Source organism: Hipposideros armiger, unplaced genomic scaffold (assembly GCF_001890085.2).
Source record: "Hipposideros armiger isolate ML-2016 unplaced genomic scaffold, ASM189008v1 scaffold_254, whole genome shotgun sequence".
Classification (NCBI taxonomy): Eukaryota; Metazoa; Chordata; class Mammalia; order Chiroptera; family Hipposideridae; genus Hipposideros; species Hipposideros armiger.
Genome location: NW_017731604.1, coordinates 791713 through 818893, shown reverse-complemented (window position 1 = coordinate 818893; position 27181 = coordinate 791713). Strand labels below are relative to the sequence as shown.

General features: G+C 49.6%; 1 protein-coding gene across 3 annotated transcripts; it reads right to left on the bottom strand.

Annotated features, from left to right (window-relative positions):
* Positions 1 to 22: 22 nt before the first annotated feature.
* LAS1L (LAS1 like ribosome biogenesis factor) lies at positions 23 to 21058 on the bottom strand. Of its 3 annotated transcripts, none has more exons than XM_019656107.1 (14): positions 20739 to 21058; positions 19623 to 19748; positions 18567 to 18636; positions 17656 to 17737; positions 16606 to 16887; positions 16171 to 16217; positions 15201 to 15310; positions 12832 to 12917; positions 12440 to 12490; positions 11925 to 12131; positions 11425 to 11572; positions 5863 to 6389; positions 2350 to 2500; positions 23 to 358 (listed from the first exon to the last, which is right to left on the bottom strand). In XM_019656107.1, exons 1-14 carry the CDS (start codon positions 20927 to 20929, stop codon positions 214 to 216), a joined length of 2223 nt encoding a protein of 740 aa, XP_019511652.1. In that variant the 5' UTR covers positions 20930 to 21058; the 3' UTR covers positions 23 to 213. The 3 variants fall into 3 exon arrangements, with proteins under 3 accessions (XP_019511652.1, XP_019511653.1, XP_019511654.1); XM_019656108.1 differs by having other exon boundaries at positions 2350 to 2497; XM_019656109.1 differs by lacking the exon at positions 12440 to 12490.
* Positions 21059 to 27181: the final 6123 nt, after the last annotated feature.

The window sequence follows — 27181 nt, the reverse complement described above, 5'->3', positions numbered from 1 at the left end:
CACACTCTCATCTCACAAGCACTAAAACAACAGTTGCCTGTTTATTTTTTTCAAAAAACCCAACCAAAACAAACCATAATTAAAATGCCATTGTGGTGAAAGCTGCGCTGATGCTGCTGATTCGGGCCGTCTCCCAGGTGGTTTCGGAGATCATCAGGTGCACTGGTGGGGCAGGCTGCTGCCCAGCAGGAGTGGCACCAAGGTGCGCATCAATCAGAAGAGCTGCAGGCCACTTTTGAGCCTGTGGAGCTGGCCCTGGCTCCAGAGAAGGCCCTCCAAGTTGCTGCTGTCGTTGCTGCAGCTGCTGCAGTTGCCACTGCAGTTGTCATTGCCAGTGCCACAGCTCAGGCCCAGGGTGCTGCGGAGAGGGGCAGGAGACTTGGTCAAGGAAGGAGGCAGCTTTAGGCTCCGGAAGGGGTAAGAGTGCTTGATGTGTGTGTGTGTGTGTCTATCGGAAGGGCCCTCCTCCCGCCTAGCTTTAAAAAGAAGAGACTAGAGCAAATCTGAGAAACCACTTCAGATGGGACCCAGGGGTGGCTGTGCCCTCCCCTCAGTTGAAGGAGGTAGGGAAGGAATGGAACTTTTCCAATGAAACTTTATGCAGAGCCCTAATATATAAACCAGATTAAAGCAAGAGATATGTGGGTTGAGGTAGGAGGGGCACCTGCACCCCTGCACGCGCAGGAAGATATTGCAAGTGGCGGCCCCCGAGCTTGGGAACCCAGAGGACCCAGGGCTGGATCCCTCCCACCTCCAACAGCTGGTTAAGAGGCCCAAGGCCAGGCTTGGGCTATAGGACTGGGCCCAGTTCCCAGCCCAGGCTTTTAAGATTGCTCTAGGGAGACACTGCCCTCTCGCCTTCCCTGGCCCTGCTCAGAACACTCTTGCTTCCCCTGCTTCCTGCAGGTCAAGGGTCCTCCCAGGTTGATGAGGGGGGACAGCTGAAAGCAAAGCCATCATCCCTCCTCTCAAGCAGATCCATGGTGACACTACTGCAGCTGAAACAGCCCTTATAGATCTAATCCCAGCCCCTCCCATCAGCCGCCATCTTACAGACAAGGGAACTGAGGCCCAGAGATGAAAAGGGACTTGCTCAAGGCACAAAGCCAAGCGGGTGGAGCGGAGACAAGGAGCTGTGGTGGTGATGCCCACTACAGTGGAGGACGCCTCCCTATGACAGGGGTTATGGGAGCTGGGTCAAGTCAGCTCCACCTGCCCACACTTCACCCTTGATACTGTGGTGCTCACCAAGCCAGTCTCACCCAAGGGACGAGGCGCTCTCAGCTCTCCTCTCCCGTCCCCGCCCCCCCCCTTTCTCTCTTCCTCCCTCCCTCTCTCAGATGTGTGGGTGCCACTCCCAACTACACACCACCTGGCTTCCGCAGCTGCCTGCTCTCCTCTCCAAGAGACCTGCTGCGCCTTGGCCTCAGACAGTCAGTCCATGCGACCTGCCTTTGGGCCTGGCCTGCTGCTGGGCCCCTGGCTTCTCTAGCCCTCTCCCTGAATGTCCAAGGAAGGCAGGCTCATGTCCCAGGGAGTGGGCAGGCGACACCGGAATAGACTCTCAGTTTCATGGGCCCACAGGGGTCTGTCTCTGGTACACACAGGATTCTCCCAGTCACGATGGCCCCACATTCCAGAATGCATGGGCCTCCTGGACGGGCTCCTTTGAGTTGCCAGCAGAGCCCCTCAGCAAGGGCTACTTGGTTTCTGAGGCTCCCTGATGACCGAAGGGTTCCCACACCTGTGATCGATCCAGAGGCAAGTTTTGAGGAAGAGCATGAAGCCCTGCACAGGCTTTGCTACCAAGATGCCTGGACAGTGTGGGGAGGCCTAGTGACTACTCTGTGCACCTCTAGACAAATGCTTTCCGCTTTCTGGGCCTGTTTTCTCCTCTGGAACATGAAGAAGTTGGATTAGAGTGTCCATTCTTGACCTTTTGAGAGTGGCAAACCCTTTAGAGAACCTGTTGAAAGTTATGGAATTCTCTCCTCGCAAGATGCACGCACGAGCACGCACGAGCACGCACGCGTGCGCACGCACACACACACACACACACACACACACACACACTCACACACACTCACACACACACGGACACAAACTGGATGGAATCTGAGAGGGCTGTCAAGCCAGTTCTACGTGGCTGCCTCACTGGCTTCTCCACTAGGGGCTGGCAATCCTGGCAAGGGCCCAGCTAGGGACTGGAGTTTATACTTCACTCGTTTAGGCTCTGACCGAGGGCAGCTACCTCCCCTACCCACCCCACTTTGTGTCCTCTCCCTCCTTTCCTCCCTCCTGCAGGAGGCAGAGAAAGCGGGGAATAATCCTGCCGCCATGGGCACTCACCCTGTCTTGCATGTTGGGGGTTCCAGCCGCTGCTCTAGCACAGGCTGGTCCAACAGATACATGGTGTCATAATTCTCCAGCATAAGCTCTGCTGGGTCCTCGGTCTGACCTGGTATTCGGCCTAAGGGGAAGGTCTCCCACCGCACATCTTCTGTGGAGTGAAGGGAGGAAGCAAGAGCCGACTGATTAGCTCGTTCTCAGCCCCACCTCCCGTCTATGCACCCACCTCAATGAGCCCACTCGCACGGGCTTCGTGTATCTTAAGCCTCTCTCTTCGCTGCATCACTTCTCCAGCGCTCCTGTCCACCTCAGCAGTCCTCACCCCTTCCCCACTCCCCCCTACACGCTCTATGGCCCTTCTTCCCATGTGTGCAGACACACACCCACCCACCCACCACCACTCACCTGCACACATGCACAGAACTACAGACACTTTTGTTCCTCTCCACTCTTCTCCCACGTCCCCAGGTGAGTCCCCACACAGACACAATGACATCTGCTTCAGACCTGGCTGTATATCACTGTCTCAGCCTCTAACCCTCACCCCCATTTCCACACACATATATGTCCTGGGACAGTCTGGATGCCCCAGAATTCCCACTGCACCTCCTCCCCAAACTCACAGATAGAGTATCTGAATGATCTGGGGTTCCTACATATGTATACACAAACTCGGACATGTTTGAATGCCACGCCACTTCTCAGTGGCTTTGCCTTAACTGATTTACACATACACACCCACAGCAGGGTGGACTCCCTCTCAGAGACATTATGCTCCCCCTGCCCCCTGCAGTCTTATTGCCCCCAGCTGCACACAAAGAACATTCCTTGTCTAGGAAGGACTGTCTCACTGTATACCCCACCCCCACCGCCTATGTGTACACACAGCACACAGACCAAGCCCTCCATTCAACGAGTGTTCCCAGTTTTCCTCTGTTCCTCCTACACCTCTCACACAGTCATACAACCCAATAATCTTAATGTTACTGCATCCCCATATGTGTGTATGCACACAGAAGCAATGGCAAAGGGGGGAGGGAAAGGTTTTAATGTCCTAGCCTTTCCACGTTCACAAACCACTCCTTCCTTCCATCCCAGATACTCCACTTAAAAATGGACTATGGCAGACACTCTCGACCCCTCTGCCCTGCCCCATCGCTTACACACTGTCCACACAGTGTTACACTAAATCCCCACCCCCATGCTTACACCAGTGCATCCAATGTTTTCATTTGAAGCCTTCACTAGTGAGCTTCTCCAAGTAGATCCAGTTTCCGGCCTCCTGGTACCCAAAGAATTCTCCCAGTCATAATGCATTCTAGAAAGTATCAACTAGCTATTTATGTTACCCATAGAAGCCGTCAGGAAGGGCTATTCCTTTGCCCTCCCATCTGCCCACCCTCTGGCTCTTTTATAGGAAGGAAGTTGTGCATGTCTTGACACCCTGCCTTGCCCTGTGTGTACAGAGAGCTGCATACACAAGGACCACCGCCACCGTGTCACTGACCTGGCGACCCTCGCTCTCCATCCCCAACATCGCCAACCCTGTCTGCATCACTGCCTCATCTCTCTAGCCTTACACTCTTGTGCATGTTCCATCAGTGGCAGCATGGACACACAGGCGAGCTCTGGATGGAGGGCTCCCTGCCTATTCTTGCACCTTTCCATGTACCCCCACCTCATTGCCGCCACTTCTCTCCCTCATACAGATACCTCCTGGTCCCCATGGGTCTTGGCAACCCTGCCTTCTCTTCCAAAACCATCCATAACTACGTATGTGTATATGCACAGATACACGTGCAGTGACTTCACAATGACCTCTTTTCACAGCCCCCTTCCTTCCTTTCCTCCCTCCCTCCCTCCCTCCCTCCCTCCCTCCTACTCTTTCTCTCCCTCCCTCTCTCTCTCTCTCTCTGCCTGTGTCAACGTGCCTCATTTTTGATATTTACAAAGACCCACAAACACAGACCTCCTTGCCCTAAGAGATTTGTCACTGTGCCTTGCTTTGTCCAGCACAGGCAGGCATATACTCATTCACACACACAGACATAAACATGTTCCCTCACCCCGAGCACTCAGTCTTTATGCCCCAGCCCTTGCACACACATGTACACCTGTCCCCTCTTGCTATGTTTCCCCACCATGCCCTCCCTACACCACACCGAGTCCCAGCTGTTCTCCCTCCGTCCCATCAGGCTCCATCACAGAGGCTGTGTCCCACATCTAAGTGTGTCCACACACCCACGCCCACTCACACATACCACTCTTCATTCCTTTGGGGTCGCCCTGCTTTAAGGTTCCTGCTCCCTAACCTAAATAAGGGCACTCAAAAGACCAGCCTCAGGAGGAGCAGACTCATGTTCCCCTACTTTCTTATCACCCAACCCTCCTTATCCCCTTCCCAGCTTTGTATGCTCACCTAAAAACCATATCACTCCTTATTCTCGCTCTCCTGATCTGACTTTCACTTCCTGATTCAATGCCCCTGGGTTCCTTCTTTCTCATGCACACAGCAAAATCCTGTCTCATCACCACCCAGCCTCCCTGTGTACATAACCGCACACATACGAGGTCTGACAATTAGGTTCGAGAACTTGTTGCTACAATGTTGCTAACCTTTTTTAATATCAGAGGGATTATTCATTATGAATTTGTACTCACTGGACAGTTAACCAAGTTTACCATTTGGAAGTGCTGAAAAGGCTGCTGAAAAAGTTAGACGACCTGAGTTTTTCGCCAACAATTCATGGCGCTTGCATCACGACAATGCACCAGCTCACACAACACTGTCTGTGAGGGAGTTTTTAGCCAGTAAACAAGTAACTGTATTAGAACCTCCTCCCTACTCACCTGATCTGGCCCCCAATGACTTCTTTCTTTACCCGAAGATAAAGGAAATATTCAAAGACATTTTAATGACATTCAGGACATCAAGGGTAATACGATGACAGCTCTGATGGCCATTCCAGAAAGAGTTCCAAAATTACTTTGAAGGGTGGATTAAGCGCTGGCGTTGGTGCATAGCTTCCCAAGGGGAGTACTTCAAAGGTGAGCATAGTGATATTCAGCAGTGAGGTATGTAGCACTTTTTCTAGGATGTTTGCAAACTTAATTGTCAGACCTCATCTATACAAAGAGTACTGTCTCTCTGCCTTGCGTCGCTGCACATGAAAAGACACATGCCGAATCACACATATATCCACTCCCTACCTCTCATGTTCTGCTCGGTTTTGCTGTGCGGGGCCCACACCCACAGCATCCCCTCTGAACTTGCTCTCTGTGTGAAGCAGCCAGCAGCATGACAGTGCTTAGGTCCCTGGTACTTACACTCTCCATCCTAAGGGGGACGGAATCTAGCTGTCATCCATACACCAGACTGCCTCCCAGGCTTGCCTCACGCAGGCTACCTCCTGCAACTTTTCCCTCTCTTTCTTCTCTAGGGTGAAAGGAAGCCTCAGGAGCCAGCCAGTGAGGGCAGACTGGTGAGGAGAAAGTGGGAGTCAGGATTCTTACCTGAACTAACTTGCCATGCAGAGCCCTGCAAAGCTCCTCTTTTCTGGGCCAGGAGCCTGGCATGCTCGGCAGTGGGGGACTCCACCTCCATAGGGAAAGGCTCCATCTCCATTCTGCCTTCATCATCATCTTCTTCATCTTCTTCATCGTCATCATCTGCATCTTCATCGTCATCATCTGCATCATCATGCTCCCCCCACTTCTCCCGATCATCATTTTCCTCTTCCCCCTCCTCTTCCACCTGGTCTTCCACGACCTCTTTCTCCTCCTTCTCATCTTCCTTGACATCATTAAGGCTGCCCTGCTCCTCCTGCTGCTGGCCTTCTCCTTCAGGCCCGGAGCTGGAGCCAGCTGGTTTGAGGTTCCCATACAGGCTGTCTAGCGTGTATGCAGACTTCCCAATGGGGGAGGTCTCTGAGCCCTCCTGCGCCGGACTGTTTTTTCCATTCTGGGTATAAATGGAACAGATGCCCAGAAGCTTCTTCTGGTCCTCATCTGGCAGGAGCTGCCCCATGGCTTTGAAGATGCTGAGCAAAGGGAAGGATGGGGTAAAAAGATTCAAAATCTCAAGTCACTTCATACCCAACACTCCACAGTTTGAACTTGGTCTCTGAGCTTCCAGACCTGCCTCTAAAAGGCAGTGCAGTAGAGCAGACAGAACACAGAAACAAGACCATGAACCCTGAACAAGCTCTGTGATTCATCTGTGGCTCACTTCCATTCTCGGGAAAATGAGGACAATAATGGCACCTGACTTATAGAATGCCTGGCACAGTGCCTGGCACATAGTGGGCATGCAATAAATGATAGCTATTATTAATCTGTACTAAAATGCTATGTAAATACACAAACTAGTTAATAGGCCTGCAGGGCTGGACCTGAGAATGGCAGATCCCTCCCTTCCCCTGGCCTAGCTGAGCAATCTGTCCCGAGCTCCAAAGATATGCCTGCAAGTGTGCTGGGCTCCTTCTGCCTCGAACAAAAGTGGGATACCTTTCTGGGAACAACTACAGCCCAGCCTGGAATGGAGAAAAAGAAAAAAAAAAGCAGCAGTTGACAAGACAAAGCAGGATGTGGGAGGGAGGCCAGATGAGCACTGCGGAGCCCGGGCACTACGGGAGCTCAGGGGAGGCAGAGAGCACAGGACAACAGGTGAGATCGAGGGAGGGCTTTGTGCAGAGACAAGAGCGAGCACACTGCTGTGTGCATGTGGTGAGAAACCTGGCTCCAGGGGAAGGGCTGTGCTGAGGAGCTGAGGGAGGAAGAGCGGGCCACAAAGGTGAATGAAGTGTGTGTGTTGGGCAGAGGGGGTCACCTGATAACTGAGCACAGGAGAAGCTGCGTTTCTGAAGATCGCCACGGTGCCTGTGTGGAGGACGGCCTGGATGTGGCAGCCTGGACGCAGGGAGACCAGGGAGAGTTGGTGAGGGCTGACCTAGGGCACTGGCAGTGGAGATGAGGGGGTGGGGGAGAGAAGCTGTGAAGGATAGACAAACAGACAAATGGACGGACAGAGAGCAGGGCTTGATTACCAGATGGCAGGAGTCAGGCAGGGGAGTTAAAGATGGTGACACAGTGCACACAAAGAACGGAGCTAGCAGCAAACCCACTAACAGATACACAGCCGCTGGGGAGGAGAGCTTCTGGGGAGGAAGAGCGTGAGCCTCACATAGAGCCGGGCACCTAGCAGGCACCTGGTCACTGAGGGAGGCACGGGTGGGGTGGACAGATGCACAGTTTCTTCTAGGTATATCATGTTTGAACCGTGGGCCATTCATTGAGGGGCCATGTATTCTCAGGGAGCTGTTTTCTCTCTGGGCTCCACAGGCAGACTGGCCACGTATGTGTGGTCTCTGGTCACGGGTTGCTGGGGGCAGGGCTAGGGGCTGGTGACTCTACTGGGCGACCCTCTCTGCGGGGCTAATTTCATATTCCAAGAGGACACTGGCTCAAGCTGAATTGATGTTGGCTGGCTGGGGGAAGCTCTTGAGAAGCTTCCAGCCTTGTTAGAGGAAAAGCCAGACAGAAACTCTTCTCTCTCACTGTGGCCCATTAGTATGATTAATAATATTCCTAGGCACTTGGCATTGGCAAGATACCGTATCACTGTTGTTTATTATTACCCACCCGCTACCTCGAGCTGTCCAGCCTGACCACTGAGGTACAGGGGTGATACGAATTTTAAAACGCATCTCCTTGCTCGGGTTTGCCGGGTCACAGGTCAGGTTGGTGGAAAGGTGGACTTTGGACTCGCAAGACCTGGGCCCAAATCCCTGCCCCACCATCAACAAACCATGTGACTTTTGGATAAATCACTTCACTCCTCGAAGTCCCGATGTCTTTCTTATCTGTCAAATAAGGGTATTATACGTCCATCTCCAAAGACTGCTGTGTCAAATGAAATAACTTCCATAAAAACACAGCACCATGCCTGACACTTAATTGCCAGTGGTAGCTTTTAATTTTTCTCTGGGGAAAACAAAAGCCAAGTTTTTTATGTGCCTAATCACAGGCTTTTTTCAGTAATGTGATCTGATGGAACACCGCAGGAAGAGCACAGGCGTTAAGGACTGAAGATCTGGATTTCGGCCCCAGCTCTGACTTGCAGCACAATACCTGGGGAAATCCCGTTTCCCAATCTGTGCAACGGGGTGACTAGGACTAGATTCACTGATTATCTGGGCAAAGCAGGATCTGTGCACAAGGAATCGTACCCAAGTGAGCCGCTGTTACTGCTGGCATGTGTCGCATCCTTCTGGTATGCTTGGGTCGGGAGAAGATCTCTGTGGTCCAGACTTCTCCAAGACCAGCAGCTTCCACTCTGCAGGCACTTAGGATTGGAAAGTACCTTGAAGGCCACCTATCCAAACCTCTCCACGCTGCTCTTCTCACTCCCTCCCCCCATTACATACACATGCCATGTTCCTTCTGGCTGTGAAACTTGCTTTCTTCTTTTTCATGCTTGAATTGCTCAAATGTCTGGGATGCTTTCCTTACCACTCCAGGCCTTTTTAGTTCTCCTCCCAGTTGCCCACCCATCCCTATCACTTCCAGTCTAGAGCGCACACATCTGGAGATATGACTGTTTGGTTCAGTCCCATCTTCTGCCAGTCTTGCCCTGGTTGTCTTTGTCTATGAGGCTACTTTTTCTCTCTTCTAAGCTACTACCGTGCCCCGAATGGCATCAGGGCTCAGGAAACTCTGGCTCTATGGGGCGATCAGGGGACTAAGAGGGTCTTGGCATCCAGACTCCCACTTCATTCATTCCCCAGGCATGGAGTCAGCTCCCAGCAAAGACAGAACTGCTGCCAATGAGACAGCAGAGTATAGTTTAGTTCAACAATGTTTACTGAGGCCTGTTTGTGGCCTGGCCTTGTGTGGTGTCCTGGGTACAGATGGCTATTCAGAGCCCTTGCCCTTGAAACGCTTAGTCTGGTAAAGGGAAGGAGACACTAGGGAAGTAGACACAGCAACACAAAATCTCAGATTTGGGAAGTATTTGAGAGTCAACATGACAGGGTAGATGGTGCTGGCACCAAGTGAGATAGGGAGCAGAGGAGGAAGACCACTTTGGGGTTGGGGTGGGGAGTAAGATGACCAATTCTCTTTTGGTCACAGTAAGGTGCCTGTGGGCCATCCAAGGGGAGCTGTCTGACATGCTGTCAAATATAGGAGGTTGAATCTTGGGGGAAAGGCCTGGGCTAGATAGAGAGAAATGGGCCTCGGCACTTTATAGGAACTAGTGGAAAAGCACAGGCATTTCAAGGGGGGAGTGGTAAACAGCATTAATGCAGCAGACATACAATGGACAAGGGCCCACTGGATTTGGTAATTAGAAGGTCAAAGCAGCTCTGGGGTGAACGCCAAATTGCAGCAGGGTGAGGTGTTAAGAGGGTAGTGAGGAAATCGAGATTGCTGAGTGTAGATTACTCTTTTGAGATGTTCTGATGGGAGCGGAAGGAGTGAGAAGCTGGTGAGAACCCAACAGAGGGATGCAGGGTCAAAGGAGATTTTGCTTGTGTTGTTGTTATTGTTGTTTTAAGATGGAAAAAACTCAGGCACGTTCATAGGTTGAAGAGCAAGAGCCAGTAGAGCAAGGGAGAGGCTGGGATGAAGCCCCAGCGATGCTGGCCGAGGTAGCTCCAGAGCACAGGCGGAGGAGCAGGCTCTGAGGCAGGGCAAGGCCACCTCGTCCTGAGACTGGCGAGAAGGTTGAGTGGAGCCGCAGATCAGTTCACGAGGACTGTACCTTGGGTCGAGGGGGCCCTGCTGGCTGCCTCCATGTGCTTGAGGAAGCTAGGGTGAAATGGGAAAGGGGGAGGGGCTTGAGGGGAGTGGTAAGGGTTTACAACAGTCAGGAAATGGGGAAGTGGGCAGAAAACAAGTAAAAGTTCAGATAAGCAGAACTGAGGCCTGGCCCGAGATTAAAAATCATACCTCTGCAGTGGCAGCAATCCGCAGTGCTATGTGGTTTTTCTCCAGCAGAGCTCAGCTCCCCGGGCTGAGGAGTCGGGGAAGCAGAGTGGGGATCAATCCCAGCTTGGGGGTTTGCAAGTCAGATATGACAAAGGATGGGCAGAGCCAAGGGTCCTGATGAGTGGCTGAAGTGATCAACCACAGGCAGGATCAAGGGGAAGCAAGGTTGAGGGAGGTAGGAAATGGAGGGATGGAGTCTGGATGCAGGCAAAGAGCAGATGCCATGGGATGTGAGGGTGAGGACTGGAAAGACAAGAGGTGGTGGTCGTCGAGTGGGATGCTGGGGTATCAGCTTTCAGAGATGGAACAGGTCTGAGTGGTGGAAATGGGTTGCTGAGTGTCATGGAGAATGAAAGTCACCAGAGTTGAGGAGCTGCAGAGTGTCAGATGGGTCACTCAAATGAAACAGATATTGCTCAAGAAAGCAGGAAGAGAAATCGGGTGCTAAAGCCTTCTGTGAGTATGAGGGAAGTGGCTCAGGGTCAGGAAATGACAGAGAAAAGGAAAGGGAGACAACCAGAGGTATTTATAGGAACCAGTGCAATCTTCAGTTTGACCACAGTGCCCAGGGCAGATTGGGTAAAGGGAAATCACAGGTGTGGTTACCATGATAGGTTGGGGCGGAATCAGAAAGATCTTTGAATGTCAGGCTAAGAAGCCTAGACATCATCAGGAAGATAGCAGAAAGCCACTGAAGGTTGCTGAGCACCTATGAGAGGTATACTTTGGAAAGATAACAGAGGAGTCAGCACTGGGCTTAGAGTCAGAAGACGGGTTCAATGATAAACAGCAGCTACCATTTATTGTGCACTTACTCTGTACAGGCCACTGTGCTAAGCACTCTAAGGGGGTTGTCTCATCCATTCTCACACTGGACTCAGTTCAGCCAGGCCTTAAGCTGTGTGATCTTAGGCAAGAATACCCTACCCCTCCCCTCTCTGGGACTCAGTTCTCTCATCGGTTAGTAGGAGGAAGACGGAACTAGGTGTCCTTGCAAGGGCCCGTCTAACTCTGCCATTCTAGGGCTGTGCAGCCCTGAGGTCTGCAGGGCATCGCCCTCTTACCAGATGAATTCAAGAGACTTACAGCTGAAGGAGTTGGGGGCTGGCCCAGCAAGGTGAGCCCAAGCAGGACTCAACCACCTGGGGCCAGTCAAGGGAGGCAGAGCAGTTGAATAGCCTCCAGTTCTTTCTCGCTTCCCACTGGTCTGCAGAAAATCGGCGGGCATTCCTTCCTGAGAGAGAAGAGAGGGCTTGAGGAGAAGGAACCAATAAGCCCCCACCCCATCCAACCTTGCACTTTGAAAAGCTTGGTTCTGTCCCTCCCTATCCCCCCAGACTCCCCACTCTATACCTCCCAGCTGCTCGGAGCATTCAGGGCCCTGTGCCCCCAGCTCATTTAGTTGGCTCTAAGAAGAAAAAGGTGGAGGGAGATTTCTCCACTGATGCTGCAGGGCCCTCTCAGGCAAACTTAAACCTTTAACCAGGGAGGTGTCCGCCTGGTGCTATTCAGCCGAGCTGAGGACAGTGGCAGATGCTCTTGACTGGGCTGCGTTAGGCCCTGGGGCTAGGGCTAGTCTCCCTCACCAGTCTTGGTGTTAGCCACGATCAGTTCAACGGTCCATCTGAGGATGTAGGTAGGCCGGACCCCACTGCTCCCCAAGGCTGGCAGCTCGGAGAGCATCCTCTCTAACAGGGCTTGCGTGAACGTCTGGGAGTGCAGGCCCCTGAGCAGGGGCTGCCAGAACTGAGAGAATGGCTTTGGCACCACGATTTCACCGAAGTCCATGTTTTCTGGTTACGAGGGACAGCCATTGAAAGAGCAAGGCAGGCAACGGGAGACAAGGAGCAGGAGGGAGGAGGAGGGAGAAGGAAAGCGGAAAGGAGGGACAGAAAGGAGGAAAGAAGAGGAAGAGAGAGAGGGAGAAAGAAAAGAGGCCCCAACAACAAAAACAGGGTTCCCACCGCAGAACAGGAGGAAAGGGGAGAGCAGAGCAGCGGGGAGAGAAACAAGTTAGTATCTGGAAACGAACAACGGACTCAAGACAGAGTACAAAAGAAAAAGAACTCTGGTTCTAGCTTCAGCTTTGTCAGTAACTCACTGTGTGACTCTGGGTCAGTACCTTCCCCTCTCTGGACCTCAGTCTGTCCATCTGTAACATGAGGATGTTGGACTAGATGACCTCACAGGCCCTTCCAGTTCTGCTGTTCTAGCTCTCTAGCAAGTGGCTAAATCAAAATTAATACAGCACAATAATGGCATAAAGACTCCCCACCCAACCCCACCCCACCCAATTCCAGGCCACCTATGAAAAGCCCAGCACGGGCTTATCAGTGAGGCTCCCTGTTCTGCTCAGCCCAGAGGGGCTTCCAGAGGCTATGCAATGGCAGGTAACAGCCCTTACCCCCTAGCCCAGGGCCACCCAGCCCACCCCTGGTGTTCTTGTCCCCAAAACACAGTACCCTAGGCTGCCGTGAGCCCCCAGGACCCTACCTTCATACTCTATCTGCAAAGCTGCCAGCTGCTCAAACGTGGGGATGAGAAAGCCATCATCCAGAAAAGCATCCAGCACAGCTTCCCTGGAGCAAGAGGACACTCAATTAAGCAAACTGAAGTAGGCAGAAGACCCTCTCCTACTCACTCCCCCTCCCCGCCCCCCCCCACACTTCCAAGGCAGCTAATGCTCTGGCTCAAGTGGTCAAAGCAGCATGGGGGAAAAGGCAGGCAGCTGACAGTTGGTTCTCAGGACTCGGCCTCTTGGGGCAGGGGTGGGGCCAGGGTCGCATCAATGAGTTTTGAAAAAGCATTTACCAAGCATGTGCTGATCTAAGGCCCATAATAAGAGCAGCAGCAGCTGAACAAGCCGGAAAGCACAGGTGGAGAAAAGTCTCAGGCCCACAGAGGAGTTAAATGTTTGGGGTCACAGGGTCAAGTGCCTTTAGACTTTAGTTCCTGCTCAGACTATTTTTCTTGACACTCCTCCAGTCTCCTAACCCGCACCCCTTCTCCCCAGTTGCTCTCTTTCAGATCCTAGAAGCAGAAACTCTGAGGACTCAGTTGCTGGACCAAATATGATCTTTATCCTAGAGACTCCAAAAACCCAGAACTAAGTTATAGAGGTTGAAAGTGTAGGCTCTAGGGTTAATCCCTCATCCCCATCTAGCTTAAACTGAAACCAAAAATAGCTAGCTATCTCCTCCAGAGCTAGCAGTTCCCCCAAGAGAGGCTCTCCTAGCTGAACAGGCCTAAAGGGGGAAGGAGAGCTCCCCAGGTGTCTCAGTGCCTGGAGAGTTGTCATATGAGCTCAGATCCCTCCCTCCACCAGGCTTGAGAAGGAAAGCTGTCTGTCTTTCTATCCACTTCCCACCTCCTCAGGTCGGTATCCAGCACAGCTAGACACATACTACTGCACAGGGGCACAAGGAGTTTTCCCAGCTGCTGAAGGGGCCACCAACCTCCCCTTTGCTGAAGGGTGCAGCCAAGAAGCCTAGGCTGGGCAGACGTTGATAAAACACCTTTGGACCTAGTAGGATCCTGGGAGTGAAAACTCCAGGGGCCAAAAGAAAACAAAACTCCAGGGACCACCCCAACCTGCACTGAGGCTCCCACCCAGGCCTACTCCGCCATCTGCACACCACCTTCCTACACGCTCTGCTCCATGCCAGATTCCTTCCAACCTCTGCAGCTGAGAAGCTCTAGCACTGCCTCCACAGGTTCTCAGAGGAAAGCTCCCCAAAGCCCTTTCCAGCTGAATTTAGGTAGTGAGTCCCCAAGAGCTAGGAAGGACAGGCACAGATGATGCTGTTTGACTGCTCTGGATTGAACTAAGCACTATTTTGGGGGGTGGGGGGAGGAATGAAGGTGCATGGCTGTTGCATTACAGCCGATTCCAATACCACCCCCCCTACATTAGCCTCTAACCCTATTAGTTAGGAGGGAGTGTCTGGGTATGACTTGAGGCACGTAATCTCTCTGGGGAGTGTCTCAGGTGACTGGGACCTATTGGAATGATAATAGTTATCTCCCCTGGGAGGACACAGTAACAAGTGTTCTGGAGCTATGTGGAGGAAGTGTGAAGGCATAGCATTTGTTGGAACACAATGGGATATGTTAATAGAAAGAGGCCTTAAGGCACACAAATCACACACGGTTGCTAATTGATTGACAGCAGTTTTACTTCTTTGAAGATTCTTAATAAAAACCATATGCTGACCCAATTCGGGGCTCAGTCTTCTCTGGCTGAGTCCCTTGGTCTCGCTCAAATCTAACTTTTGTCTTTTGACTTTATTCAATCTGCGTCGCTCCTCTCGAGACCCATTTGCCCTTGCCACGCTGGACGTGACACATGGCCATACTGAGAAGTGAGGGACTTAGTCTTTTGAGGAGCCAGGCCCTGGGAAGGCCCCTCCTGTTCCCCCAACCGCGACTATACAGGGGATGCTGACACTCTCCAATAGCATTTCAAAAGAAAAGACCAGCGGTGCCTGCCAGGTATCTCTTACCGCAAACTTAGACAAGGACTAGGCAGCAAGGTGGTGAAGGACTGAAAGCTTTTCCTAGTTGCCAAGAGCTGCACATACCACTGGACAGAGAGGAACAAAGCTGGCTAGGACATGGATGACAGGGGACATTCCTGCCCCTGGCCACTGTAGTGATTCAGAGTCAGCAACCCCCACCTGGTAGCTGGCAGGCCCAGGGGAAAAGGGTCATGCAGAATGCAGGGTCACCCCATGGGGTATAAGGATTATCCCTGAGATTTCCTACAGCAGAGATTGGCAAGCTAAGATATGGAAACTGATTTCAGTGAGGCTGCTGCGTTCTACCCTAGAGAGTAGGTGGCCCCTGATTACCTAGTTACACACCTGTTCTCCCATGTAATGCCCTTGAGCTCTGCCAGGATGCATTCTACAGGTGGAGACAGTTTATTCCATGCCTTAATGGCCTGAGGTAAATGCCTAAATTTCTCCAGCACCTGCCAGCAAAGAAGGTCCCATCAGAAGGCTGGTTTAGCCAGGCAACCCACCCCCAGCCCTTCAGGACCCCTTCCCATAGGACCTCTCAGCACCTCCCTTCAGGGGACGGGGCAGGGCTTGCACGAGTGGGTCCATCACTCCCCTACTGGCCCTGCAATTGAAAATATCTGGCCCTCAAATGCCAGACTTTCTCCTCTTCCTCCCCTTGCCCCCCAGTTCCCTATGGCTCCCAATGACCAGATATCCCAATACTGAGATATTCAGTGGGGACATTTGGTTGGAGTTGGGCAGAGACCCTTGGGCCAAGGGGTGAAGGGGAAGCAATGGGTTATGGAAGAAAGGGAATCAGGAGATCCAATTTCTAATCCTGGTTCTATCACTAACTGCCTATGTGACCTTGGGCCAGTCTCTTCACTTATCCATAATTTCAACTTCTTCATCTGTGAAAAGGAAGGGTTGAGCTAAATTGTTTCTAAGCTACCTCCCTTCCTGCTAAAAGTAGCGCCCCTCAACCTCACCTGATCTAGGAAACTTCCTGGGCGCCATCTGCTGACCATCTGCAGTACTGCGGGGCTATGCAACTACCTACGTAGGCCCAGTTGTTCCCTACCACCCAGTGGGACAGATTATCCACAAATTTCCATCATCTGCTCCCTTCCATCAGTGTGAAGAATCAGCCAACTCGACTCTGCTCCTCTTGTCTCCTTCCTAGTTCCCCCCTCTCTCTTTCCAAGAAGTTCCCTCAAGCTTTGCCACTTTTCTTTCCAATTCCTTCTCAGGACTTCTCTCAGGTAGCTGGCAAGAGGAAAGAAATGGCTGGGGCAGGTGATAACACACCAAGTCAAGGGCACCTTCTTACCTTAAACTGCTCCTCTTCATATGATACCAGCAGTTCTCGGGTTCTTTCTGAAAACAGAATAGGGAAACAGATAGGGCGGGCAGCCCAGCCCCTTCTCCTGATGGGATTCTGAACCCCTCTCACCTCGTTTCTTGAGTAACTAGAATTCTTCTAGTACTTCACAGGGCTTAAGGAAAGTGGTTTGTGATAGTAATTCTTTTTTCTTTTTTTTTTAAGCTGAGCCATCCTGCCACCTGTTGGCAGCTCAGCTTGGGCCGGGCATCGAACCGCTGTTGCTCAGAGCTCAAACTCTTGAGCGAGCTCTTAACCAACTGAGCCACTCGGCCAGCCCTGACAGTAATTCTTTTAAGCCAAGGTTCACCAAAGCCCCAGAGAAAATGCTACACCTGAGTTCCAGGATCCTGGGCTCCTCTCTGCCCATTCAAGGATACCTACCATATAGCTCTTTATGTCTCTGAGCCTTTTCCAAATGCTCGTCAACCTCTCTGTTTTCTTTGCTGTCTCCATCAGCCCTGACATCCAGCTCTGCACCCTTCTCCTCATCCTTAGGTTCCAGTTTCTGTTCTGTGATGTCATCAACAACTTTCTTTTCTTCCTCTTGGTCGTCTTCATCTGTCTCTTCCTTGTCCTCCTCCAACTCCCAGGACTCTCGCAGGCTGTTCTCCACTTGGCGGCTCCAGTAGTTCTGCTGGAGCCAACCCAGCACAAAATAGCAGCCTAAAGGAGGGGAAGAAGGAAGACAGTGCCACAGAAGCAGCCACAGGCAAGCAGCTCCTGGCAGCCTCACCTTGCAAGCATTACGGGAAGGCCCCAAAGAGGCTGGGCTCCTAGAAGGCACAAATCTCCAATATCCAAAGCAGCCCCTCTTGCTGAGTTAACCTCCTAGTCTCTGCTTTCTCTTGCTTACTAGCACCTTTCCTAGAAAAAAAACCCTAATACTGGACTTGGAGACGGGATGCCAAAAAATGGCACAGGGCTGATAAGTGGGAGAACAGGCACAGCCCTGTCAGCTGGTTACATGGCCTTGGCCAGCCTGAATCAGGGGCTCTTAGTTGGAATGGGGTATCCAAAGGTCCCCTGGGTTCATGACACTTGATGGCTCACACCTCTCAACCTTCCCTTCCCCCCACCTCCTCCTCAGGTACAAAATTTAAGGGAATGCTAGATAAACTCAGTAATCAAGATATCAAACAGGATCGTATTAGAGCCTAAAGCAAAAGAATTCAGTAATACTAACACTGTCTTCATTTAAACATTTGGTATTTTGTTCATCATGGGTTTTTCCACATTAAAATGTTATCTATCTTGATTACTCAGCTTCTGGTGCCCCTTAAAGTTTGTGCCCAAGGCAGTGCCTCACTTGCCTCACCCTAGTCCTGGCTCTGACCCTCGGTAGAAACCCTCCTCACTCTCCCTCTCCCCGCAGTGCCACCCAGCCCAGGATCCTGGGCTTAATTGTGATAGATATACTCCCTGTGGACTCACCTCTGCGGCAGTCATTTATGTGGGGCATTTTCTTGTGAGTCAACTCATGGCGAAGGTCAACGATCCAATCTGGAATGTTTACCTGATTGCGGGGGGGGGGATGAGTGCAGAAATTAGAAATTACTAAAGCTGGAGGGACCACAAAGATGAATTAGCCTGGCCTCCCCCAATTTTATAGAGAAGATAAATTGAGGTCCCGAGAGGACGTTCCGGTCTTAGTGGCAGAGTCAAGATGAGAAACCAGGTCTCCTTATTCCTTTTACTGCTCTGAGGAGGTTAGTCTTGAAAATCAGAAGAGACACTTGCCTCCCCCAACCACCAACCACATTCCTCCCACAAAGAGATTCCTGTGAACGAGCATTAACAATCACCTTCTCCAGCCTCCCTCTGCCTTGTCTGTACCAGTCCCTCTTCCTGGATTCCCTTTACCCCTCCTCCTCCCTCTCTTCTTCCCATACCTCCTCCAGGAAGCTTCTCTTGTTGGCTGAGAACTAGCCTGCTCTGCTGGCCTCTAACACAGCTCATATACTCACTCAGGGCAGGAAAGCCTGGCATTTTCATGCTGCTTGGCTGAGCTTGTGTCCTCCCTCAGACAGTCAGCTCCCAGAGGGCAGGTGCTGTGACTGCCACCTCTTTCCTGTCCCCACCCAGTAATGCATTCCATTTGAGCGCCTCAGCTTCGCTGGGTCATCCTCAGCAAGCTGGGCAAGCCCAGCCCACTGAAGACAGCAGCCGTGAGCAAGGGAGCAAGTCTGCTTCTTTCAAGCTGGAGGCTGAGGCTCTGGGGTTCTTGCTGGGCTTGGCAGGCAGTGGTGGGATGAGCTAGTCTGACTCTGCCCACGTCACTCCATGCCCCATTTAGTGAACCCTCCTGGGGAGAGAGTTGAGAAAGAACACTTTAGCATACATACCTCCTGAGCCAGAAACTTGAGGGGAATCTTGACAGACTTTGTCTTCCTCTCCGAAATAAGGTTCACAAACCTGGGGTTGGAGGAGAAATAAGTGGCACAGCCCAAGTAACAGTTTTACTCAAACCAGTGGAACTTCAAAACATCTTGCTGAGTTACTGACACCTTACATTTCTACAGCCTTCCCACTGACTGGTCTGTCCTGTTCTTACGGTATCAGCCAGAGCAGGGACAGTTCCATCCAGTCCAACATTTTCTGAATCTGCCCTGTCCTGAACCCATACAGGTAAATAAGGCAACTGCTCTGCCCTTGAAGAGTTCAGTCTAGGTGAAACAGTCATGACATACTATAGCATATTATGCTAGAACGCACTGTTATAAAGGCCAGAAGAAAGGACTATGTCAAATGATATGGGGAACACAGCTAAACAATGGAGAAGGTCAGAAGAGCTAGGAAGGCCCTCAAGGCAGACAAAGGGAATGGGGTGAGACGAGCAAAGACTTTGGCAGATGAGAAAACCCAGTAGCAGCAGCCTTTTTCCCAATGTGCATGAGACAGCTAAAACTGCTCTGAGTCACTCTGTAAGTCAGGAACTCCCAGCCCATGTCTCCGCTTCCACAACTTAGCAATTTTTCAGTGTCCGTGAAGAGAAGCAGAAAAGGGTAGTATGGGGCACAGTTGGAAAAATCCACATTAAACCATGGCCAGGGACTTTGAACCATTCAGAAAAGTTCCTCTGCGTGAAAGAGTTCAAGGGGAAGAAAAAAGTCAACTGTCAAAGTTGGAAGAGTCCCACAGAGATCACTTCTTCTGAACCACCCCCACCCCACATTCCAAGAAAGAGAAGGAAAAAAAATAAGATAGAAGGCTCTCAGGAAAAGAAGAACGTGTGTTGACAGAAGCTGTCCAGTCAAACAATCACATGGTGACCCATACACAGGGACTCACAAGGCTTTTTGCTTCAAGTAGCACCTGACGCCAAGATTTGCTCATAACATGCTACCCCACCCCACTCCTGCCCCCAAAGCACCCTCTACCCCTACCCATGTAGGTCTTACCTGACCAACGCCATGCCATAGAGCAGTCTAAGTTCATCGGTGCCCAAGCCACCAGTTTCATCCATGAGCTTACAGCGTACCAGGTCAGCAGTAGAAGCGACTGCCAGGGGGAGTTCGTTGCCTAACCTAAAGGGCCACAGTCCAGCACCATCATAAAGGTCCCTTACATTGGTCCACCCTCCACCTCAGAACCTATGTATTTGGAATAGCTGTATGTATATATATATATTGCTGTAGGCTATTCCAAGTAGGAATGTGTATATTAGTAATGCCTTGGTTTGCGAGCATAATTCGTTCTGGAAACAAACTACTCGCATTGCAAGACATCGCTCCTTTACCACGTTAAAATGTATTAGAAATGTTTGCTCCTCTTGCGGAACACTTACAAACCACGTTACTCGCACCAAGGTTTTATTGTATACGTATTTGGAATTGTCTACAAATATATAGTGGCTCAAGAGCACATGAACGGGCACACATCAAGAAGGTGGGAAGAGGGAGGGTAATGTCGCTGGGATCCAATAATAGACGGGGCACGAGCAGCTGGCTAGGTTACACACAGGACATCTAACCGCTAGCAATCAAAGCAAAACTCAGCATGGACACACCTCTTTCTTTCACCCTGAAACCCTCAACTCGTTCTGGTGGAGAAGACCCTATCTCTGAGACCTTCATTCCTTGTCTGCTTCCAAATCAATCTTACCAACTGGACTAGGCGCCCTATTCAAACATGGTTTTGCACGGAAGCTTCCGGCCAGAAACCTAATTCAAATCGGAAATCCCCCTGGGGTGCTAACCTCTTCCTTCAGCCCTGGATCAGCCACACTGGTCCCTCCCGCCCCCTCCCCAAGATGGGGGAATGGGGGAAAGCTCGCAGATTTGACAAGAGGGTTGCTGAGGCACACCCCCTTTCTTTCCGCAAACCGGATTAGTGCAAGAGCCTGGCTGCGACTTTTCCTCAGGTACTTGAGAGAGAGACAACGCCCAAACCACTCATAGGGGTACCATCGGGCAATTTGGGAGAAGGCTGGAGAATAAGACCTGACAGGAATTCCACAAAGGAAGACGTGAGGCGCCACCAGCACGTAGAGAGCAGGGCTGAGCCTGTTGCTTTACCTGCTCCTCCACACCGAGATGCGGTTCAGCGCATACCGCTGCAATTTTCGGTCCTCGGAGAACAGATACACCGTCACCTGATCCCACTCGGCCCTATTGAGCCAAGCGACCACGATGCGCTGGGCCCAGAATGGTGGCAACTCTTTCTCTTTGATGCTCTTTCCGTACCACGCACTACACACGAGATCCATCCCCCGGGGACCCAGACCTGACCCGGTCCTGGATTCCCACCAGACACTAGGGTAGTCCCCAGCCCTTGTGCCGCGATACTCCACACAGCCTTCAGTTCAACGTGCAAGCCTCACTCCAAACCGCCGCCGCGCCAGCAGCCAATGGGAGAGCGTGACCCAGACGCAAGCCCGCCTCCCAGCGTTAGCGTGGCAAATCGGAATGTGAAAGCTGGGGTCGACCGAACCACAAGTTAGGGTACGTCCTCGCCGGCCGGAAGTGTTCTTTTCTCGAAGCAGTCGTACTAGCTACAAGCGTTCAGGCTCAACGTTCCGCTAATTTCCTGATTTCCTCTGTCCCAGACCCAGGCGTGGAGGGGGCGGGGAACGGGCAGGCGGGTGTGTTTGGAATGCGGGCGGAAGTTTAGTCTTCGCCCCATGGCAGGCACGGGGGAGGTTGTGCTCGTCCTGTGTACTGGAAATGCGTTTATAAGTACGTTTTCATTGCCACAAATCAGCGCCTGACCCAGTAAAACACTATGGGCACTAAAGCAAGACTACAGAGCAAATATCTAATATCTTAACTTCGGTTGAAAAATCTGCTGAGTTTTCACATCTGTACAGTAAGGGGCTTAGAATGGGTGATCTCTAGCTTCTCTTCCATAGATGAAAATTGCAGGGAGTTTACTCTGCCAGCATTCCACTGCTATGTTTGGTTTCAACATCTACAAATGTATATTTAGTTTTTCTGGACAATTCCTTGGAATTTGGGAGTTCAGTGGGGGATGCAATTTTGCAAATCTCTTCTGATTTTACAGGTTGGCTAAAATGTGTTCAGGACTCTGTCCTAATCTTTCCAGAAGTTATTTTCCAATCTAACACTCGAGAGACAACTGTTGCTAGCAATCTTAGCAGCATTGCTGTGAGTAGGCTCTTTTTCACCTTACAGTAACAAATTCCGATCCATTCTCCATATGTGCTTCTTTCTCCAGTCAGCTTCTAAGATGTAGTCTGCCCATGGTTCTTGAATGATGGTTACTCTGCCCTGAGTAGTCGTGCCAACCAGTGGGCCAGGTGTCTGCCAGAAACCAGATACCCATTCACCTGCAGACTCTTGGGTGTGTGCAGCCAAAGACAGGGAGATGGCTTCTATGACTCTTCAAGATCCAGTCCAGTCAGAGGAGCTGCCAGGTCTGCAGGAATCATTCATGAACTTTTTGGGTGGCTAAAGGCTAATTATGGTGAGTGCTTTTCAGGTAAAGACCCCTGTCCTTCCCCTTCTCCATGAAACTGAAGGTCACCCTGTTCTCTGTGTTCCAAGAAAACTTCACCAAAGCACATAAGAAGAGCACTAAGTCTAATATGTGGCAAATGAGGCCTGAGACCTATTGAGAATTAGGGATTACTGGATCAAGTGTGTTAAGTAGTGATAGCTTTAAGGAAGTACTATATTAGTTTCATGTGGCTGCTATAATAAATTTCCATAAACTTGGTTTTTACAACAGAAATGTATTATCTTGCAGTTCTGGAAGTTAGAAGTCCACAATCAGTATTATTTGGCCAAACTCAAGGTGCTGGTGGGGCCATAGTCTCTCTAGCTGCTCTAGGGGAGAACCCATTCCTTGTCTTTTCCAGCTTCTGGTAGCCACTGGCATTCCTTGGCCTTGTAGTCATATCACTCCAATGTTCAAGGCCAGCATCTTCAAAGGTCTCTCTGTTCCGTCTTCACGTCACCTTTTCTCTGAGTGTGTAAGCTCTCCCTCTGCCTCCCTCTAATACATGTGATTGCATTTAGGGCAAATCTGGATAACCCAGGATAATCTCCCCCATTTCAAGATCTTTAATTATATCTGCAATTAAATGTATTTTAAATTTTATTTTACCTAATAAAGTAACATTTACTTTGATTTATTTATTTTGCCATTTAAAGTAGCACTCACAGGTTCCAGGGATTATGCTGTGGATATCTTTGGGGAAGGGGGTGATTTTTTCAGCCTACCACGGCCGCTATGGAATCCATCCTGGCACATGCTCAAAAATCCTAAGAATCCTTAGGCACGTGGTGCTGCAGGACACCTTCAGTTATACCAGTGGACTTGAATTAAACACTCTCCACGTCTAGGGAAGTGCCTATGAAATCTTGAAGTTGATCAAATTTGTCTTCAAGCTACTGTTTCCCCTTGTTTGTTTCACCATTCCCCTACCTCTAACTCCCCAGCCCCACTTTTGTGCATCCCATTTACCTAAAGGCAGTCCTGAGGCCCCTACTGAGTATATGCCTATATGTTAATACCTTTCAAGACTCCAGCTCTGGTTCTAATCTTTTTCTGGAGCTCCAGAGCCATGTGATCAACTGCCTGCTGCACTCAATATCAACCTGTCCAAAGCGAAATTACTTTTCCCATAAATCTGCCACCCCTCTCCCCCAGCCCCCTGCTATATCCTTCCGTCCCAGTAAATGGCAACGCTATTTACACAGTTATCCAAACTTCAGTCTCTGAACTCAGACAGTTTGCGCTTGAATTCTGGTTTTACCACTTACTATATGTGAAAACATGAGTTATGCCTCGTTTTCTTCATCTGAAAATGGAGAAAAAAGAGCACTTACCTCATAAGACTATTGTATGGATGAAAAGAGATTAAAGTATAGAGTTCTTAGAACAATGAATGGCACATTATAAGCACTTGAAATATTAGCCTATATTGTTATTACCATTATCATCCTTCGCTGTTCCACCTCCTCCCTCACCTCATCCTTCCCCTCCCCATAATTACATAATCTATCTAGTAAATTCTACTTATCTTTTTAATCAGCCTTCTCCTTGAGATCCTCATGGCCACTGCTCTAGTTCAGGCTTTGGTCCTCTCTGGATCATATACTATCTGCCTACCTGGTCTCCCTGCCTCCATCCCTTACACAGTAGAGGAGGAGTTTCATAAACTAGAGCCTCATCTTGTTAGAATCACAAATTCTTGGACTGTTTTCCTGAAACAATAGGCACTAAATGGCTTTTCAAGGGTTTTTACAATTTTGCTCAAACCTACCTCATGTCTAGTTACTCCCTGTGCCACCAGGAAGTCACAGCCAATCTCTAAATGTGTAAACCTCTTAATAAGCCTTTATGCCTTTGTCTATTATGTTAGCCCTGTTCAGAATGCTCTTCTTTCTTCCATCTTTCTGGCAAACCACCATTCATCCTTTAAGATTCAGGATCCTTTGTCAAATCCAGTTCTCCCAAGCAAAGTAACTCTTTCAGTTTCTTCTGTGAACCCGCACACCTATTTGTACATTCTTCTATTGGTAGAAGGGAGGGAAAGAAACACTAATTGAATGCCTACCATGGGCCAGGTGCTATGCCAAATGTTTGGCAACATTGAATTTTACCTGAGCCCTGGGCTCCAAGAAAGCAGCCACAGCTGAAAAACTGCCCCGCCTTTTCATGTTCACAAAACCCCAGCTAATTGTAAAGGACCACATTGCCCTGGCATATCCCGAGATAGGATCTCTCCATACTTCCTCGTGACTCCCATAAGACGCCTTGATGCTTCTTTGTTTACCTGCCTCTATAAAACCCTAACTTTCCTTATTTTTCCCCTTTGAGCATTCTCCCTATGGCTATAGTCTGAATAAAATCATCTCCTTAATTACCCGAAGCATTTTGTCTTTCACATGGCCCTCATAATTCTGTGCAATTGGTTTTGTTCTTATCAGTTTACAGATGAGAAAACCGAACTCAGCTGCATGGCCTAATATGGCACCATTAAGAAAGGAGAGAAATGCGATTCCCTCCCAGGTCTGTGGCTCTGAAACCTAGGCTCTTTACACAACACTCAGGCAGGGGCTGTGATTTACCTGTTTAGAGGTCGGCTTCAGACTATGAGAGCTTCAAAAACAGGGACATCCAGGGCTCTAATTAACCTTAATCCTTGATTGCTGAATGAATTCCTGAATAAACCACATCAACTCCCACTAAGGTAGCGTTGCTGTGTTTTTCAAACTTTCTTTTTAACTCAAGCCTCTTTTTGATAAGTAGGAAGAAGAAGCATTAACAGCTGAAATTCTGAGCCAAAGGAGAATTTACACTTAAAAATGGAGAAGACATGCCTTATCCAAAGTAATAGGGCCCTCTGAAGAATTTCAGGCCTGATAGGAAGGCGGGAGGGATTAATGCCCCTTCCAATACCTCTAGCCTTCTAAAGCCCTAAAGTGGCAGAATTTCCTCAAAGAAGTAACGACCCACTTGAGAATGGAAACTCTTCATTGGCCACTGTATCATGTTTATTGTTCTATCCAAAAATACCTCAGAATCAGGTGCTGGGAGGTGATAGCCAGATAAATATATCTCAGGTTAACTGCCTGCTTCTGTTGTAGGATTCTCTCTAGAATCATATCCTTCCAATGGAGGGGGCCCCAGAGGTCATTTTATTTAGTTCCCTGACTACACAAGTTGTATCTCTGTCAAATGGGAGCCTATGCCTTCTTAAGAATTTTGGATGCTACCAAAACTTACAGCAAGAAGTTGCTATTTGTGTTTATCCCCCATCTCTTGTGCTGCAGTAGCAATGTGAATTCTTTCTGCTTTCTGCCAAAATGGTGGACAGCCTTATAGATTCAAAGTTCCCACTCAACCCTTAATCTACCTGGACAGGGCTTCTGTTCCAATTCTCAGATTATGTATTCTTCCCTGACACAGCCAGATATTCCTCTACTAATAGAGCAGAAGATTAGATTGGAGCCGTACACACTGGCCGAGAGAGGAGATCATCCCTCTTGGGGAGGGGGAGTCTATCAGCATTTCTCTAAGGTAGATTTCAAACATTTCTGGATCCAGACCCATTGTAATGAATACATTCATTTCACGACTCATTTCACACATACATATGTATAACTGGAACAAACTTTCTATAAAACAGTACTTACTTTTAATACATGCAATTCAACCTTAACTTATTTAGTTTTATTTTTTGAGAAATGCTGGTCATCACTGTCATGGAAGGAGGTCGTGGACATAGACCACTAACACCCAAAAACCAAAACCTTCTATCCCCATACTTAGCCTGGACATTGAGAACTGAAACCATGTCTTACTGTCTACGCTAATATGATTTTGCTATTCTACTGCCTTCATTAGTATTACTTTACTTTTCCAGGACTCCCTGCCCACGCAAATGGTTCATTACCAGAACATCCTGAAATACTCATGACCTAACTCTTCAATGGAAAGTATCAAAAGAGATTTTTGAAATGCCCTAAGATTCTTTAAATCTCTCACCTCACCTCACCTCACCTCAAAATCCTTCTCTTGCTGTTTCCACTAATCCTGGACTGTTATATTATGATCCTTAACTAATTCTAATCAAGTCACTGCATTGAAAGCCCTACCTCAAACCAAACTTCCATTTCTCAAGTTCTAACCTTGCCTTCCCTCCCTCTGAGACACCTCTGCCAAAGCTTTCTCCTTCACCCAGTAAGCAAGAAACTCAGCTTGTTCTTATCAAGGAGGAGCCAGCTTTCTACATGCCACAGGATGCAGATACAACATGGAGTTTGCTGGGAGAAAACTTACAAGCAAACCAAGAAGAAGCAGAGCACACACAATCTCGAAATCTCCTTGATCCATGGCATAGGACAGTCACAGATGTTCTTTATGCACTAAGGCCAAAGTCCCAGCAAACAGGTGATGCTCAGACAGCAGGCTGACTGTAGCACTGCTAGCACTCAAAGAGAACAGGAGCTCCACCTCCACACTGGGAAAGGGGGCGGAGGCAATACCTAGTTTCTCTAAGTAACAAGAAATGTACCAATGATCTCTCAGATCAGGAACAATGCTAGGGAGTATGTACAAGAAATGTATCAATGATCTCTCAGATCAGGAACAATGCTAGGGAGTATGTAGGATCAAGGCCAAGGTCTGCATACCAAGGGCCCTAGGAAGAATCTTGTTTGCCAGAAACACTGACCTCAGTCAAAGTCCTTGTCTTTCTACCGCTAGCTCAGTACAACACAGCCAGCTCTGAGCTCAGATACTGAAAAGGGAAAGGAAATGAGGCTCCAAGGATATCCAGATTTGTCTCTCATCAATCACCCTAAAAGTGATTTCACAAATGACTATTGGGTTTCAACCAACAGTTCAAAAAACACTTCTAACTATTGGGGTGATTAATATGTTCATTATATTGATTGTGGCCATGGTTTCAATAGTGTATACATACCAAAACTCACCAAATTTTACACTTTAAATACATACAGTGTATTGTATAAAAATTATACCCCAG